This window comes from Psammomys obesus, unplaced genomic scaffold, assembly GCF_907164565.1.
Source record: "Psammomys obesus unplaced genomic scaffold, mPsaObe1.curated_primary_1811, whole genome shotgun sequence".
NCBI lineage: Eukaryota > Metazoa > Chordata > Mammalia > Rodentia > Muridae > Psammomys > Psammomys obesus.
Window position 1 is genome coordinate 10,716,247 of NW_026596034.1, and position 14,963 is coordinate 10,731,209.

At 48.9% G+C, this 14,963-nt stretch overlaps 1 protein-coding gene across 3 annotated transcripts; it reads left to right on the top strand.

Annotated features, from left to right (window-relative positions):
* The first annotated feature begins 895 nt into the window (after positions 1 to 895).
* On the top strand, positions 896 to 11,020 carry Herpud1 (homocysteine inducible ER protein with ubiquitin like domain 1). 3 transcript variants are annotated; one of them, XM_055621112.1, is made up of 8 exons: positions 896 to 1,165; positions 3,784 to 3,861; positions 3,949 to 4,023; positions 5,182 to 5,312; positions 7,122 to 7,244; positions 7,776 to 8,126; positions 9,462 to 9,567; positions 10,291 to 11,020. In XM_055621112.1, the coding sequence occupies exons 1-8, from the start codon at positions 1,007 to 1,009 to the stop codon at positions 10,453 to 10,455; spliced, it is 1,188 nt and encodes a 395-aa protein (XP_055477087.1). In that variant the 5' UTR covers positions 896 to 1,006; the 3' UTR covers positions 10,456 to 11,020. The 3 variants fall into 3 exon arrangements, with proteins under 3 accessions (XP_055477087.1, XP_055477084.1, XP_055477085.1); XM_055621109.1 differs by having other exon boundaries at positions 931 to 1,165; positions 3,952 to 4,023; XM_055621110.1 differs by lacking the exon at positions 896 to 1,165 and adding an exon at positions 2,070 to 2,417.
* The last annotated feature ends 3,943 nt before the right edge of the window (positions 11,021 to 14,963 follow it).

The following is a 14,963-nucleotide window of genomic DNA, read 5'->3' on the forward strand; positions in this document are numbered from 1 at the left end:
CCTGTTATCCCTCTGACGTCTGTAAGCTCTTGACGCGACTGAAAACCCAGGTGTCCCAACAGGATTGGAACAAAGACGGCGTCAGGGCAATGCCAGTTTTGTTTTTCTAGCTTAGAGGCAACAGTGGAGCGCTGACGATCCTAGAGGCCTCTGGTCAGGTTTCAGGAATCTGAGACCACTGCTGTCCTCGTCTCAACCCCAATTTAAAAGCAGCAGATGTTGTTAGCCTATAAAAGATGCCCCTTTCCACTGTCTCCTAGAGGGCTTGTCAATCAAAAGGCGCTTGGTGCCACTCATAATAAGGGGTATGCCCCACTCTTAGCGCAGTGTTGGCCATCAGGGCTGCAGGCAAATTGGAAAGTGCCCGAATATTCCATCCGCAGCTCAGGGCAGCACAGGCCTGCTTTCTCTTCGCCTCTAAGGCGCCAGCCCAGCCCGGCTAGCTCGGGAGGAAAGGCGTCCCTGGACGCCAGGATGCGAAGCCGCCGGGGGAAAGGCGAGGGGACAGACGTGTGCCGGGGGGGTCAGAAAGGGCGGAGGGCCGCTTTGTGAGGGAACAATTTGCACAGCCTGCTAGGCTGGGAGTCAGCCAGGCCGCCCGGGCTCGGGCCCCGCACGCACTCCGCGCTAGGCTCCCCGAACAGGACCAGCGCCCCGGAGGGCACCCCGACATGGCCGCCGAAGCCGGGCTCCCGCGCCGCAGCCGCGGCTCGGGATGACGCAACCGCGGCGGGTTGCATCAGCCCGCACCCTCACGCTCAGCCCGTCCCCCCGCCGCCCTGCCGGCGCCGATTGGGCCACGTTGGGCATTGACCTCCGCCTCAGCCAATGGACGGCGGCCACAGAGCGCGCCGTCCGCGGAGCCCTGGCGCGGGGCGCCCATAAAAGGTTCCCGAGACGGGGGCGCGCGTCCCAAAGACGCCGAGTGTCGTTGTGCCGTCTCGGACGGCTGCGTCGCCGCCCGCTTGGCATCCTTGAGCGCAGCCGAGGCGCCAACGCCGCCAACATGGAGCCCGAGCCCCAGCCGGGGCCACAGCCCGAGCCGGTCACGCTGCTGGTGAAGAGCCCCAACCAGCGCCACCGCGACTTGGAGCTGAGCGGCGACCGCGGTTGGAGTGTGAGTCGCCTCAAGGCCCACCTGAGCCGAGTCTATCCTGAGCGCCCGGTAAGGGGGTCCCCGAGGTGCCGGGCCTGCAGGGCTGCCTCAACTTCCCCATCACGGACCGCAGATCGGATCCCCGTCCTGCCCGGTCGTCCCCGGTGCCCCCCCCCCCCTTGCCCCAGCGCCTGTCATCTCTTCCGGCTTCCACCCCTCGAGCTTGCTCGCTGCCTAGACCCTTGTCACTTCGCCTCCCCGTACTCCCCAACTCGTAGGGCTGTCGCACATCTGCCCTGCGTCCCTACACCCTCTCCTCTCCTCATCCTTCACCACGCCAGGGAAACAGTAATTTGACCTTGGATGAGTCATTCCCCCATCCAAGCCTCAGTGACACCCCCCCCCCCTTCCCAGCGAACTAGGTAACTAGGTATCCCCAATCCGGCTTGCGTCCAGTAGGTAGACAGAGAAAAGCAAACGCTGCCAAACGAGACTCCTGGCTGCAGCGAGGACAAAAGAGGGCATGTGCCAGCTGTGGGCCAGTGGCGGAGGGTGGGGGTGCGTGCCCAGTCACCAACTTCCGAAGGTCCCACGCCCAGAAGCTAGACGTGGCTCCTCTCCTGCCACCTTCCGTTGGCCGCCCCTCCCTGTCGCGCAGCGCTCCCGAGGCGTTGCTTAGTCCGGGGAAGGAGCCCCCAAACTTTCTAGCAGAGTGTGATTGAGAAAGGACGCCTGCAGCTGGAGGAGCCCCGAGTCCGAGTTGACGGATTCCGTGGGTCCGTTAGGAGATTTTCGTTTTGGTCTTTTTTTCTTGGGGGGGGGGGTTTGACACAACTGTCAACAGCGCCCTTAGCCCCGCCCACCCCTCCGGTCCCTGCCACGTGACGGAGGCTGTGCTCTTGGACCTTCCTGTATTTACTTTGTACTCCGATGTTATGTAAGTGTCCACGGGCGCAGTTCTGGATCAGACGCGAGAGGGCCATCGGGCGGCTACAGATGGGGAACTTCCAGCAGTTGCCTTCGGGCGCCAACCGTCAGTTGGCGCGTGGGCTTCAGCTTGGTTTCGATCCGTGTTGTCGGGAACGTAGACAAGACTTTCCGGTTAGAGTTGGTTAGGAGCTTTCTTACCCTGGGTGTAAGGTTCCAATCCAGCGTCTGCAGCATCTCCGTGGCCGTTTCCAAGAAACCAGGTGTCCTTGTTGGGAGACACAGATGATGCTCTTGTCATCTCTGGTTGCATCATTTGTAAAAGGCTGTGTTTTGAGGCCTGTTTTCCTCAGGCAAGGAGCGTTGGGCCTCTTGGATTTGAAGACCTAAGATGGTAAATACTGGTCTCCTGGGTAATACCGATCTGTACCTTAAATCCTGGGGAAGGGTGTAGCGGTGTGCTTCCGTAATATAGCAGGACAAGCCAAGGCAGGAGGATCATGTTTTGCAGTTGGGCTACACACATTGAGAGCCTCTCTCAGAAATTAAGGAAGAAAGCATGCTCATATTTTCCGGGCAAGAACCCTGCCTTTAGAGTAGGTTTATCTGCTTAACATTTAAGTTTCAAATTGGCCTTCCAGGTGAAGACAGAGTGTCAGTTTGGGCCTTTAAAGGAGGAAAACAGTTCAAACCCACAGGCAGCTGGTTTTTACACATTTAGAATAGCATTTTGCAAATTGATGTGTATAGCATTTACCAGTAAAGCCAGTCAGACAACAGCGAACATAGCATCTGATGTTTTAATTTTAGGTACAGTATCAAAAAGTCCCTATGGATGTTGATAAGTAGAGGTGTGTATTGTTATTGTTTTGAGGCAAGGCTTCCTAACCCAGGCTAGCCTGAGCCTGCTCTATATCAGAGGCTAGCCTTAAACTCTTGATTTTGCTGCCTCTACTCCCAAGCACTGGGCTTATAGGCATGTGCCACGCTGCCTAGCTGGGTGCAGTTTTCCTGGTTTTTGGGAGGCAGTATTTTCAGATAGCCTCTCTAGCAGAGGCTCACCATAGCTCACTCATATCCCAGTCTGGCCTCAAACTTCTGCCTGAGCCACCTTCCTGCTCAGTGTCTCCATATGAGCTCAGATGGTTTCTTTCATCTCAGGCTGTTCAGAAGGAACAGCTTAACGCCAAGATTTGCCTAATGGGTTTATTCTGGTGTGCAGGCTGGCGATGGTCAGGGTGGTGTCTGTCATTTGAGTCTGTTGCTTTTAAGTACATACTTCTAAAAGTGTGGTTTAAGAGAAACTTAAAAATAGATTTTAGAAATAAGGATTATATGAAAGTGTGTGGACTCTTCATGTCTGGGAAGGCGCTGGTGAGGGGGAGCATATGGGTTTGAATCTTGATTCTGGTAGCAGTTGACCTCAGCTGGCGTGGGTGAAGATTGACCAAAAGTACATTGAGTTTTCTCTGGTTTTAAAGTTCATTGCTACCAAAGCCCTAAATCTAATTTGTGTTTTTAGTAGCAGAAAGCAGTGTCCGTCTGAGTAAGAAGTAAGATATGTGGCCATAGTTCTTACGGACAAGGGGATCATTTACCTACCAAATTTATTTGCATATTTGAGATAGAAAAAATGAAGCACTTTTCTAAATAAAAGTTTTGCATATGAGAACTTAAAAAAAAAAGTCTTTCGGTGGTGCTGGGGAAAATACTTGTTGGGATCTGTGCTGATGTGTGCTTTCCTTTCTGTTTCCCATCAGCGCCCGGAGGACCAAAGGTTAATTTATTCTGGGAAGCTGCTTTTGGATCACCAGTGTCTCCGAGACTTGCTTCCAAAGGTATTTGTAGCACTTAATTAGCTTTGGGGTGTTGTTAAGCACTTACAGTTTGAATTCAAGTCCTGAGGTGTCTCTCATTACATTTAGCAGGAAAAGCGACATGTTTTGCACCTCGTGTGCAGTGTGAAGAAGCCTTCAAAAATGCCAGAGGCCAGCACAAAGGTAGGCGTCTTTCTGGGATAGTAGCTACTGTGTCTCGGATTCCAAGGGGAGGGAGAAAGGAAATTGAGTACAACTTAAGAGAGATTTTATAGTGTTTCCCTCCAGTCACACCAGGACTTAGAGGCTGTGTTCTCAGTACAGTGAGAGTTGGGTGTAGTGAGCAGACTGCTGGGTGTGTGCCGTGTGCAAAAGCACAGTTGCACCTCTGGCCTGAGGTCACTGTGTGCCCAGAACACAGCACCAGAATCTCTAAGGAAATCTACTTATTTATTTGTTTCTCTGTGTAGCCCTGCCTGTCCTGGAACTCGCTCTGTAGATCAGGCTGGCCTCAACTCACAAAGATCCACCTGCCTCTGCCTCTCGAGTGCTGGTGTGAAAGGCGTGCACCACAACCGCCTGGCTAGGAACATTAATTTTTGTAAAGAGTAAAGAAGTAATTATATTTCTTATAGAAATCCCTGTCATGATTACTTGGGTAGGAGAAGGCCACAGTCGTCATTACATGACCTGTAAAGACCTTTATTTGACAATTAAATGCATTTGTTTTTCCATTTCACAATGTTTGCTTAGGTCCACACTATAAATATTCTGGTGTGATAATGGACTCAAATTTGTATCTAAGTTGTATTTCCTGAAGCTTCTGAGTATTGCATAGTTAATTCTCTTTGCATTGCTGTCCACCTGTATGTGCACATCTTTTTGGTCACATTTAATTTCTAGACTTACTAAGTTTAGCACCATACATTTTAGTATGATCAGGAAGCTTTCTCACTAATGACAACTGCATTTGGAAGATTTTCCTAGACTATACTAGTTATTCTTAGGGAAACAAAAATGTGGATTATCTTTTTTATTTATAGTGTGTGTGTGTGTGTGTGTGTAGATATTGGTATCTTGTATATAGAGTTTTTTCTGCGGCTTTGAACCCAAGGCCTCATGCAGACAAGGCAAGAACTCTGCCACCAAGCTATATTTCTAGTATCTATATGTTCAAAAGTGTTGCAATGAACAAATCAAAACTTTTTAAAATAACATTGCATTTAATTTTGTCAAGTTGGGGGTTGGGGTGGGGATATAGGCCACTTGTAGCAAAATAATTCTCTCAGCTTGATTGCAAACAGTTGCATCAGGTCCTTTGTTCTGATGTTTGTTATTTAGGGTGCTGAATCCACAGAGCAGCCGGGCAGCAGTAATCAGGTGCAGTACCCTGGGGGTCCCTCAAGCGACAACTTAAGGCAAAGGGAAGTTCTTCGGAACCTTCCTCCCTCCGGATGGGAGACCGTCTCGAGGTGAGTGCTCATGAAGAACACAATTATACTTCATTTGTATCAGTTTAAGAATAAAGTGTGCTTAAGCTGGGCATTTTGTGGTGCCCAACTTTAATCCCAACAGTCAAGAGGCAGGGGCGGGTGGATCTCTTGAGTTGGAGGCCAGCTTGATCTCCATAGTGAGTTCCAGGACAGCCAGGGCTACACAGAGAAACCCTGGCTTGAAACATGAATAAGGTTTGTTTATACAGGCACAGTCCGAGCTTCAGGATATATAAAATGGCTTCATTTTAAAAACCTCATGCGTTTATTTCTATTACTATTAGTCTCCTGGGATATATTTTAAAAAGTAGATATAACGAAATGAAAACACAAGCCTTTTAGCCCCTAAATGGTTGTAGTTCCCAATGGCTGCTACCTGGCTGCAGTCCTGTCTTTGTGGCTTCTTAAGTGACACTGCTCGAAGTACATAATTTCTGACAAGATTTAAAGATAAAGAAAGATGATGCAGTGTATAAAAATTAAATAAAAATACACAACTTTTTTTTTTTTTTCCATCTTGGAGAATTTACTTTTGTAAATGAAATATTTTGAGGTGCATTGTTTGATTCAGAGATAAGAGGAAATAAGGACTGATAAGCTAAACTACAGATCAGGAACATTCTGGCCCTAAGCAAGATGGATTATTGTTCTAGATATTGTTATTTGTGACTCTTTTTAGGAATAGAAGCATTTCTGTCTATGCAGTTTTTCTCAGTTGTGTTGAGGTTTCTTGATTCCTACCTAACAAGGAGTAACAGGTTCTGGGGTGTGGACCCTACCTTCTCCTGTCCTTTTCTGTCCTGTCTTGGTTGTATAAGAAGTACGTAGGCTGACAGGCGGTGTGGTGACCTCATGCCTTCAATATCAGCACTTGGGAGGCAGAGATGGGCGGCTCATGGAGACCAGCCTGGTGTACAGAGCAAGTTCCAGGACAGCCAGGGCTGCACAGAGAAACCCTGTCTCAAAAAAGAAGGGAAAGAAGGAAAGGCAAAAAAAGTCCATGCCCCTTAGCCTCTCATGCTTCCTCTGGGCAAGGGAAGGCTGTTGTGTGCCTGAAGAATCAAGTCTGACCCAGTACCAATGTATCTGAAAGTCCAGGCCTGATCCTTTGGTTCGTGAGGTTGGGCAAGTCCCCTAGTTTTCTGAGCTATATTTGGGCTTTCTCTATAATTAGGGTGGAATCTCTGTACCAGGCTATTGGGTATCCATCAACCTGTGTGGGACACCAGAGGATCAGTAAACACCCAGGGAGGATGTCACCGTCACACAGAACTGCCACAGGGTCGATTCTGACCTGGGCTCAGGGAGGAAGGGAGCTTTCTTTCAGGAAGGGCTTGGTAATGTGGCTTGGACACTCCCCTCTAAATCATGATCAGATTTAATCCTGAGTGAGAAGACCTGTGACGGAAAGCGTCAGGCTGTTTGCCCACTTTGCAGAAAGTTTGCAGCATCTCCCTGCTGACAGGATGAGAAGCCAGGTCAGGACGGCACTCTGGTTCCCGATGGGATCCGATGAGCTGCAATGGGAGGCTGTCATCAATGCTCAGTGCACAGGGTGCATCATCATAGAGTTAACTATTGTGATGTCTGTCCTGGACTCACTTTGTGTAGACCAGGTTAGCCTCGAACTCAGAGATCTGCCTGCTTCTACCTCCCAAGTGCAGGCATTAAAGTTGTGCACCCCCACCGTCCAGCTGTCTCTTTGACTTTTATTGTTGATTATAACTTAGTAGTGCTCTTCATCCCCAACCAACTCCCAAGTGTGCTTTTGTTTGAATCTGCATACAGGCCTGAAGCTGTCCAGCAGACATTCCAAGGCCTTGGGCCTGGCTTCTCTGGCTACACCACCTACGGGTGGCTGCAGTTCTCCTGGTTCCAGCAGATCTACGCAAGACAGTACTACATGCAATAGTGAGTCCTCCTGTGGGTGTGGCCTGGCTGCTGGGGATGGACAGAAATTCCATAAGGTGCAGAATGGAGAGAGGGGTGTGTTCTCCTGTCTCCTAGAGACCTATTCCTTGTGGGTCTGTGATGTAGTAGAGTGGAAACGATAGCAGCTTTGTGATTGGTGTATTGATGTAGAATTAGTTGCAGGTAAGCTTTGCCATATAGCTCTTCTTAGAGAAGACATTTTACAGATGTGACGTTTAGTACTCTTAGTGGCTCTTACTTATTCACTTTAATCCCAATATTTGGGAAGCAGAAGCAGGTAGATTTCTGTGAGTTCAAGGCCAGCCTGGTCTCCATTAAGAAGTTCCAGGCCAGCCAGAGATGCATAATGAGTTTAAACACACACACAGTTTAAAAATAAAGTCCTTCTCTAAAGTGAAGATAAGTTAGGCGTATACATTCCTAGTCATAGTTGTTGGCAGTGAAGCCCCCGCCTAGTCTGCCTGTGTGCTGCCGTGCCTTCAGCAGCATCCGCTTCTGTTTTTATTTTAGCTTAGCTGCCACTGCTGCGTCAGGAGCTTTTGTCCCCACACCAAGTGCCCAAGAGATACCTGTGGTTTCCACACCCGCGCCGGCCCCTATCCACAACCAATTTCCAGCCGAAAACCAGCCAGCCAACCAGAATGCCGCTGCTCAAGTGGTTGTTAATCCCGGAGCCAATCAGAACTTGCGGATGAATGCCCAGGGTGGCCCCCTTGTGGAAGAAGACGATGAGATAAACCGAGACTGGTTGGACTGGACCTATTCCGCAGCGACGTTTTCCGTTTTCCTCAGCATCCTCTACTTCTACTCTTCCCTGAGCCGATTCCTCATGGTCATGGGCGCCACCGTTGTCATGTACCTGTAAGGGATGGGGTCTCTTCTCTCCTTTACTGAAAATGAGACTACATTGTTACCCGAGTACAGATGTTTTCTTTCAGCCTGTGGTCCCTAAAGGAAGAGTACCTGTTCGTTTTGTCATTCTGGCCCTTTGGGTGCTGGGAGTAACTCAGAGGGCTGGAATCCTTTATTAGTGCAAGAAGAATATTTTCATCTTCTAGATAAGTGGATAAATGACCTCTTAGGCTCATGGCCTCATGGAGCATACTGCAGAGCCATACTTCGGCATGAGAGGTTGTATTCATTCCCAGAAGGACAGAGTGTTTTATCAGGACAAAGTTAAGACAGTGTTGTTGTAGCCACAAAGGGCCGTAACTCTTTACACACTTACTGTTTGCTGCAGCTGCCAACTGGAGATAATTCTGTGTCTTCCCTCAGGGGACATTTGGCAGTGTCTGAGGATGTCTCAGAGAGCTGGTCGTGATTGAGCAGGTGGCAGCAGGGATGTTTCTAAGAGTTTCCAGACCTGTGCAGGAGACCTCAGGCCTCGATAATCCAGTCCAAGAAAGTTTGGCATAGAGGGAAAGGTCTCTGGTTAGAATGGAAAAAAAGAAAGTTTTCCTGTATAGTAAAACGGGTTTTAATTTATTTTTTAAATGTCAGAAGCACAAATGTTAATATTTTGTCTTGAAAGTTGAATTTTGTTAGATTTTCCAGTTAAAGCCACTTATCAAATATTTTTATCTCTAGAATCATTATTTATGTGACCAAATTTAGGTTATTACTATATGATGTATATGATTACAGCTTTATATATGATTATATTTCCTATTTCTGTTGTGTTAGGTTTGTTTTGATTCTGCAGGGCTGAGTAGAACCCTTTCTCATCTGGGCAAGCGAGCATTTTTTCATTAAGTTATAGTCTTGGCTTTTTTTGTTTGTTTGTTTGTTTGTTTTAATTTTGAGACAAGGTCTTGTTGACTTGACCAGTGGCATTAAACTCACTCAAGCCAAGACAGGCTTTGAACTTCGGTTCCTCCTTCCTTAGCCTCCCAGAGGGCTGGGGTTACAGGATTACCAGGCCTGTGCCACTACATGCTGGCTCTATTGAGGTTTTCAAGTGCCAGGTTTAGTTCCTATCAAGAAGCATTTATTAGCACATACTTCATGCCAGATGTTAATTCGTTGCTGGTGAATAAAACCCAACTCCTGTCTTTGAGGCCCAGAGGCCTGTGAAAGTCCAGAGGACTTACAGGCTGTTTGTGCAGATGATAGTGTGTGAGTTTCAGGGACTTGAGGTTCTTGCGTAGCTCCCGCAGTGACTCAGCGGAGGCATGCCTGTTTGTGCTTTCTTCAAAGGCACCATGTTGGGTGGTTTCCGTTCAGACAGAGGCCAGCTCAGAACTTCCCAGCTGATGGTCCTCCTCAGGAAGCTGCCAACCAGGACCCCAACAATAACCTCCAGGTACAGGCCTCACCGCCCTGCCATGCGTGCTCTAGTCCTCAGCCTGCAGGCTTTTAGTCTGGTGCTTTGCCATTTTTAAGGCTAAGTATTTTATGGTTTCAAAAAAGTCTATTGTTATAGCAGCTATTTTTAAGACTTTGAATATTCTATAGGCATATGGCAATTGCAATTTTTACATATGTAGTGATGGGGGTTGGCCCACATTTTGAGAATAAGACACGTGACTGTGCGTTTAACTATGGAAACTGCTGATGGATAGCTATTCTAATTTACTGGGCATGTAACCACATCTCAGGATAGACTTCCTGAAAAACAACACATAGACACAGGCTCTTCCTAAGGCAGATTAATGCATAGCCCTAAATAAATCAAAATCTTATAACAGAAATTGCCTCTGCAGCCTGCTTTAGAACACCGAGTTGCCAGCTTAGTTTTGTAGCTCAGGGCACTGCCAGAGTTGGGGGACTCACTAGTGTGTGGCAGGGTTAATTACTCTTTGGTAGTAGTCGGAGCTCAGGGTACTTGACCTCCTCTGGCCTCAGAGGAGTGTTCAGAACTGTGAAAGGTCAGCTGCAGAGGTGCTGTAGAAGCCGAGAGCTGCCTCCTGCCGCCAAGGACTGGTCCCCAGGGATCAGTCGGCCTGCCAGGCTTCACCCTGACCTCTCCTCAGGACAGGTGTTCCTCTAGACCCTAATCCTTTCTTCTCATTGTGTTTGCCTATAGGGAGGCACGGATCCTGAAACAGAAGACCCCAACCGTCTCCCCCCAGACCGTGAAGTGCTGGACCCCGAGCATACCAGCCCCTCATTTATGAGCACAGCGTGGCTGGTCTTTAAGACTTTCTTTGCCTCTCTCCTTCCAGAAGGCCCGCCGGCTCTAGCAAACTGATGGCATTTGTGCTCCGTCTGCGAAGGCTTTGACAGCTCGGACTGGATCACCTGGCTCCGGCTCATTTTCCTCACCTGGTGTTGACTCAGCAGAGTCATTGAAAACCCACAGGTGATGGTGTGCTTCTGTGCCAAGCAAAAGCACAAACTAAGACATGAAGCCGTGATACAAACTGAACAGGGCCCCTCATGTCTTTATTCTGAAGAGCTTTAATGTATACTGTACGTAGGTTCATAGGCACTGTAAGCAGAAGGCCCAGGGTCGCATGTTCTGCCTGAGCACCTCCCTAGATGTGTGTGCATGTGTGCTCTACATGGAAGTCATAGATGCAGAAATGGTTCTGCTGGTTCGATTTGATTCCTGTTGGAATGTTCAAATTACACTAAGTGTACTACTTTATATAATCAGTGAATTGCTAGACATGTTAGCAGGACTTTTCTAGGAGAGACTTATGTATAATTGCTTTTTAAAATGCAGTGCTTTACTTTAAACTGAGGGTGACTTGGCAGAGGTAAAACCTTTGCTGGGTTTTCTGTTCAATAAAGTTTTGCTATGAATGACTGTGGCAGAGACTCCCATTGTCCTGGCAGTTTGCTGTGTCTTTTGTCACTGGAGAATCAACAGTTCAGCTGCTGATTCTTAAGTAACCCAAATACTTCTTTTCCTGAAGGGCTGTTTGCACCAGTGAGGGGTGAGACAGTGAGGCTTAGGGAAGCTCTTGTTAAGTAGGGCTGTGCTTTTATAAGTTCCCATTTCCTTACCTAAATGTCATTAGCTTGTGGAGGAATCCACCAAGATTAGATTCCCCCAGATTCAAGGCCAGTGGCATTAAGTACTGGGTTTAATTATTTCTTCTGAGAAACTTCATTTTCAACCAAGAAAGGAAAGGATTGGGCTAAACCTTCCCAAGGTTCCTCAAGAGTGATTTGAAAGCTGTGTCTGCCCTGAAAACAGTCAAGCCTGAGTAGCGATAGGAGAGGCTGCCAGAAACCAAGCCCAGAGTCCCATCAGTGCATGGGTTACAAGGCACGGTGTTCTCTGGATGCGAGAGTTGGGTTATGACAGCAGAAATACAAAGGGGGTTAACCTGGGGTTTTTTGGTGTGAGCCCACTAAGCAGAGATTTGGATTCAGTGCTTTGGCACAAGGGGTTAAGAAGAGCTGTAACCGGTTGATTGACAAGAACATGGCCCCAAAGGTGGTCTTTACCAAATGAAACAGAAATGCTGGGGCTGCCTGAATATATTACAGAGGAAGGGACCAGAAACCTTATGGAATCTGCAGCGTTTAGAGGGGACTTTTCAAGTATCACTCCATCATCAAAAGGACGTGGTGTGTATATGATAAGGTCCCATGCCCATGGTCCTTGCCCCTGATAAACTCCCGTCTTTCTTAGTCTCCACCTAAGGCCTTATGCAAAGTCCCTATGATTGGCTGGCAGAGGAAGAGACCATAGACCCGGTTCAGTGCTAGTTCTGCATGATATGTAGGCAGCAGCTAGGATAGGACAGCTCGCAACATTCTATTCTCTCTGAGACATCCGAAGGGCAGTGGTGTAGGGAACTCGCTCTTGTGGGCACCATACGCTTGGGAAGAGGCGGTGTATGCTGATTCGACCGTGTTTGTAATTATACTGTGGTGTACAGTGATTATATTGTGGTATATGCCAATTCTGTATATATATGGGTTATGGGCTGTGGCTGGTGGTTTAGCTGCTTGGGCAAGGACTTTGAAGGGACATGGGTGAGAAGTTGGTGACAGGAGCCCCGGGGAGAGGCATGCAGGAAGTAGACCTCTGAACAGACAAGGGCATCTTCGTGCTGTGAGCTCAACAGTGTTTTTAGAAAGTGGCTAGGAGGACCCATCTGTGCATGCCAGCCATGCTCCTTCCCTTGCCCTTCCTCCCATCATTTCCCCAAAAGTGTCAGGGTGACATGGATGGATGTCTCGGCTAGATTCAGGAACATGGACTTGAACTCAGGGTGAAGCTGCCTGCAGCCACTACTGTACAGTCAGCCCACCAATCACAGAGGTGCTTATGAAGGCCTTTGCTTCTGTGGGTGCGGAGTGTCTTCTCTGGGCAGTGAGTGTTTCAGGCCAGGGCTGCCCAGCTTTGTGGTATTCCTTGCAGCACCACTTCTGATCACGTGCCTCCTTCCTGGCCCACGCAGGGGAAGCGGGTCTATACTCAGTAGAGTTTGCTACCTCATGTTCCCTGTCACACTGGTGAACGTGACCTGACTGGGAAATGTAGTTTTAACAGAGATAATCCTCATGAAGACAGTCATGCTGGACAGTGTTCTAAGAACAGGGGAGTCTGAACACGGAGGGGGGGGAGTTCTGTGAAGACAAGCTGAGACTGGATGGACTTATGCTGCCTGACAACGCCATCAGAAGCCAGAAGGAGCAAGAAATAATCTCCCGTGGAGATTTCAGGAGTGCGACCCTGCTGGCACTTTTAGCTCACTTTCCATCCCCTAAGCTGCGGGAAAACAGGCCTGTGCTGTTCTGCGCCACCGGCTGGTGATGACTTGTTAGGGAAGCCTGAAGAAACAGCCTGTGTTCTGAAGCAGCTGGGGACCGGCCTTCTGAGGACTCAGTCACAGCACCACCGTGTGGCCGTGCCTTGCAGATTGGGGACAATGTCCACTGAGGGGTTATATGTACTGAATCAGCCAGGATTGGGTGTGATAATGCCCTAGCAAAACCTTTGCACCTTGGTCCCGCCTCTGCAGGGCATAGGTCATATGGAATAGTAGATAAGATTTCTAGGACTTTGTAAGAAACCTAACCCCCAACCAGGTGGCAGAAATACAGTCTATGGGAGTTCTGGAGGCTTGGAGTCTGGTGGTGTCAGGGTGCTCCCAACATGTCGTTCTGATGGAAAATCCATCCCAGACTTTCAGTGTCCCATCCACGTCTCCATGCATCTTCAGCTGGCTCAATCCCCTCTTTCTGTGCCTCTGTATCTTCATATCGTCTTTTAAGGGTACCAGCCGTTGGGTTTAAGATGCCCCATTTCCACATAAGCACACAGTCTGAGGTTCTGGAGGACTAGGTAGAGGGCTCATGTCAATCAATCAGCCTGTGACAAACACCCTCTCAAATTCATCTTAGCAGCAGGATATACTTTGGCTAATGGCTTCAGGGCGTTCAGACTATAGTTGGCTTGGCCGTTGTCTCCAGGCCTATGGTAAAATGAAACAGAATGGCAGGGGGTGTGAGGAGCAGAAATGTTCATATTGTGGAGTCCAGGAAGCAGGGAAGAGAGATGGGGGAGGGAGAGAGCGAAAGGGGGCTGTTATTAGAAGGAAGAGAGGAGGTTGAGAGAAGGAGAGAGGGAGGGAGGGAAGAGAAAAAGAAGAGAGAAGAATAGACAGAGGCCAGAGGTAAAATATATCCAACCACCAAGGGGCTCTCTGCTCTGGGATCAGCTTCCTCCAAGTAAGCCCATCTTCTACAGTCTAGGTCGCTTCCAGCAGCCCAGTAAGTGACGAACTGAGCAATGGGCTTGTCCACCAGAAAGGTCAGTGTCATGATTCAGTTACTTCCCAAAGGCCCCACTTCTGCACTGGGGACCAAGCCTTCAGTGTGAACCTTCTGTGAGGCACTCAGGATCCAAACATATCTGGCCTCTCTGGTGTCCCCCGAGTACAGGAAAGTGTGTGCGCCGGGGACAGAGGTTCTTAACGATACCAAGGTATGGCAGCCGCTGCTGGATGGCCAGAGCGTAACTATGTTCGCAGTACTGCCCACACTCAGCAGCCAGCGCTGGTAATCCCACTTGGGGTTTATGTCTTGGTAAATTAATAGAGATTGCACGAGGGCACACGAAGATATAAAACACGGGAGGAAGAGGAACTATGATTGAGGGAATAGATAGCAGTGATTTGGGAGGGCATTAGACAGAGGTCAGGGAAGGCCTTGAGGAAACTGAACTGACTGAAGAGCTGCAAATGTAGAGGCCCTGGGGCAGGAATGAGCTTGGCATAGCACTCACCCTGCATGATGGCATGTGCTTAAAGCTGAGCCAAAAGGAGTGATGGGACACGAGGTCCAGATGTAGGTAGAGCAGAAGCAGGCTGGGACAATGGGAAGAGCTGTGAGCTGGGAAGTTTGATGGTGGTGTAGTTTAAGAAGGGGGGGACTGGGCCTGGGGCTGGGGCTGGGGCTGGGGCTGGGGCTGGGGCTGGGGTTGGGGCTGGAGAGATGACTCAGGAGTTAAGAGCACTGGCTGCTCTTCCAGGGGTCCTGAGTTCATTTCCCAGCAACCACATGGTGGCTCATAACTATCTGTGAGATCTGGTGCCCTCTTCTGGCATGCAGGTGTACATGCAGCTAGAACCCTGTATACATAATAAATAAATTGGAGGAAGAGGAGGAAGAGGGACCAGGTGATGATGGCACACACCTTTAGTCCCAGCATTCCGGAAGCAGAGGAAGGCAGATCTCTGAGTTTGAGGCCAGCATGGTCTACAAACTGAGTTTCAGGTCAGCTAAGGCTGCACA

Bases quoted from the DNA above. Each gene is read 5' to 3' on its own strand.
- Herpud1 (XM_055621112.1), top strand. From the start codon at position 1,007: ATGGAGCCCGAGCCCCAGCCGGGGCCACAGCCCGAGCCGGTCACGCTG. The intron at 5,313-7,121 runs GTGAGTGCTCAT...ATCTGCATACAG, and splicing joins GGATGGGAGACCGTCTCGAG to GCCTGAAGCTGTCCAGCAGA. The intron at 7,245-7,775 runs GTGAGTCCTCCT...TTTTTATTTTAG, and splicing joins AGACAGTACTACATGCAATA to CTTAGCTGCCACTGCTGCGT.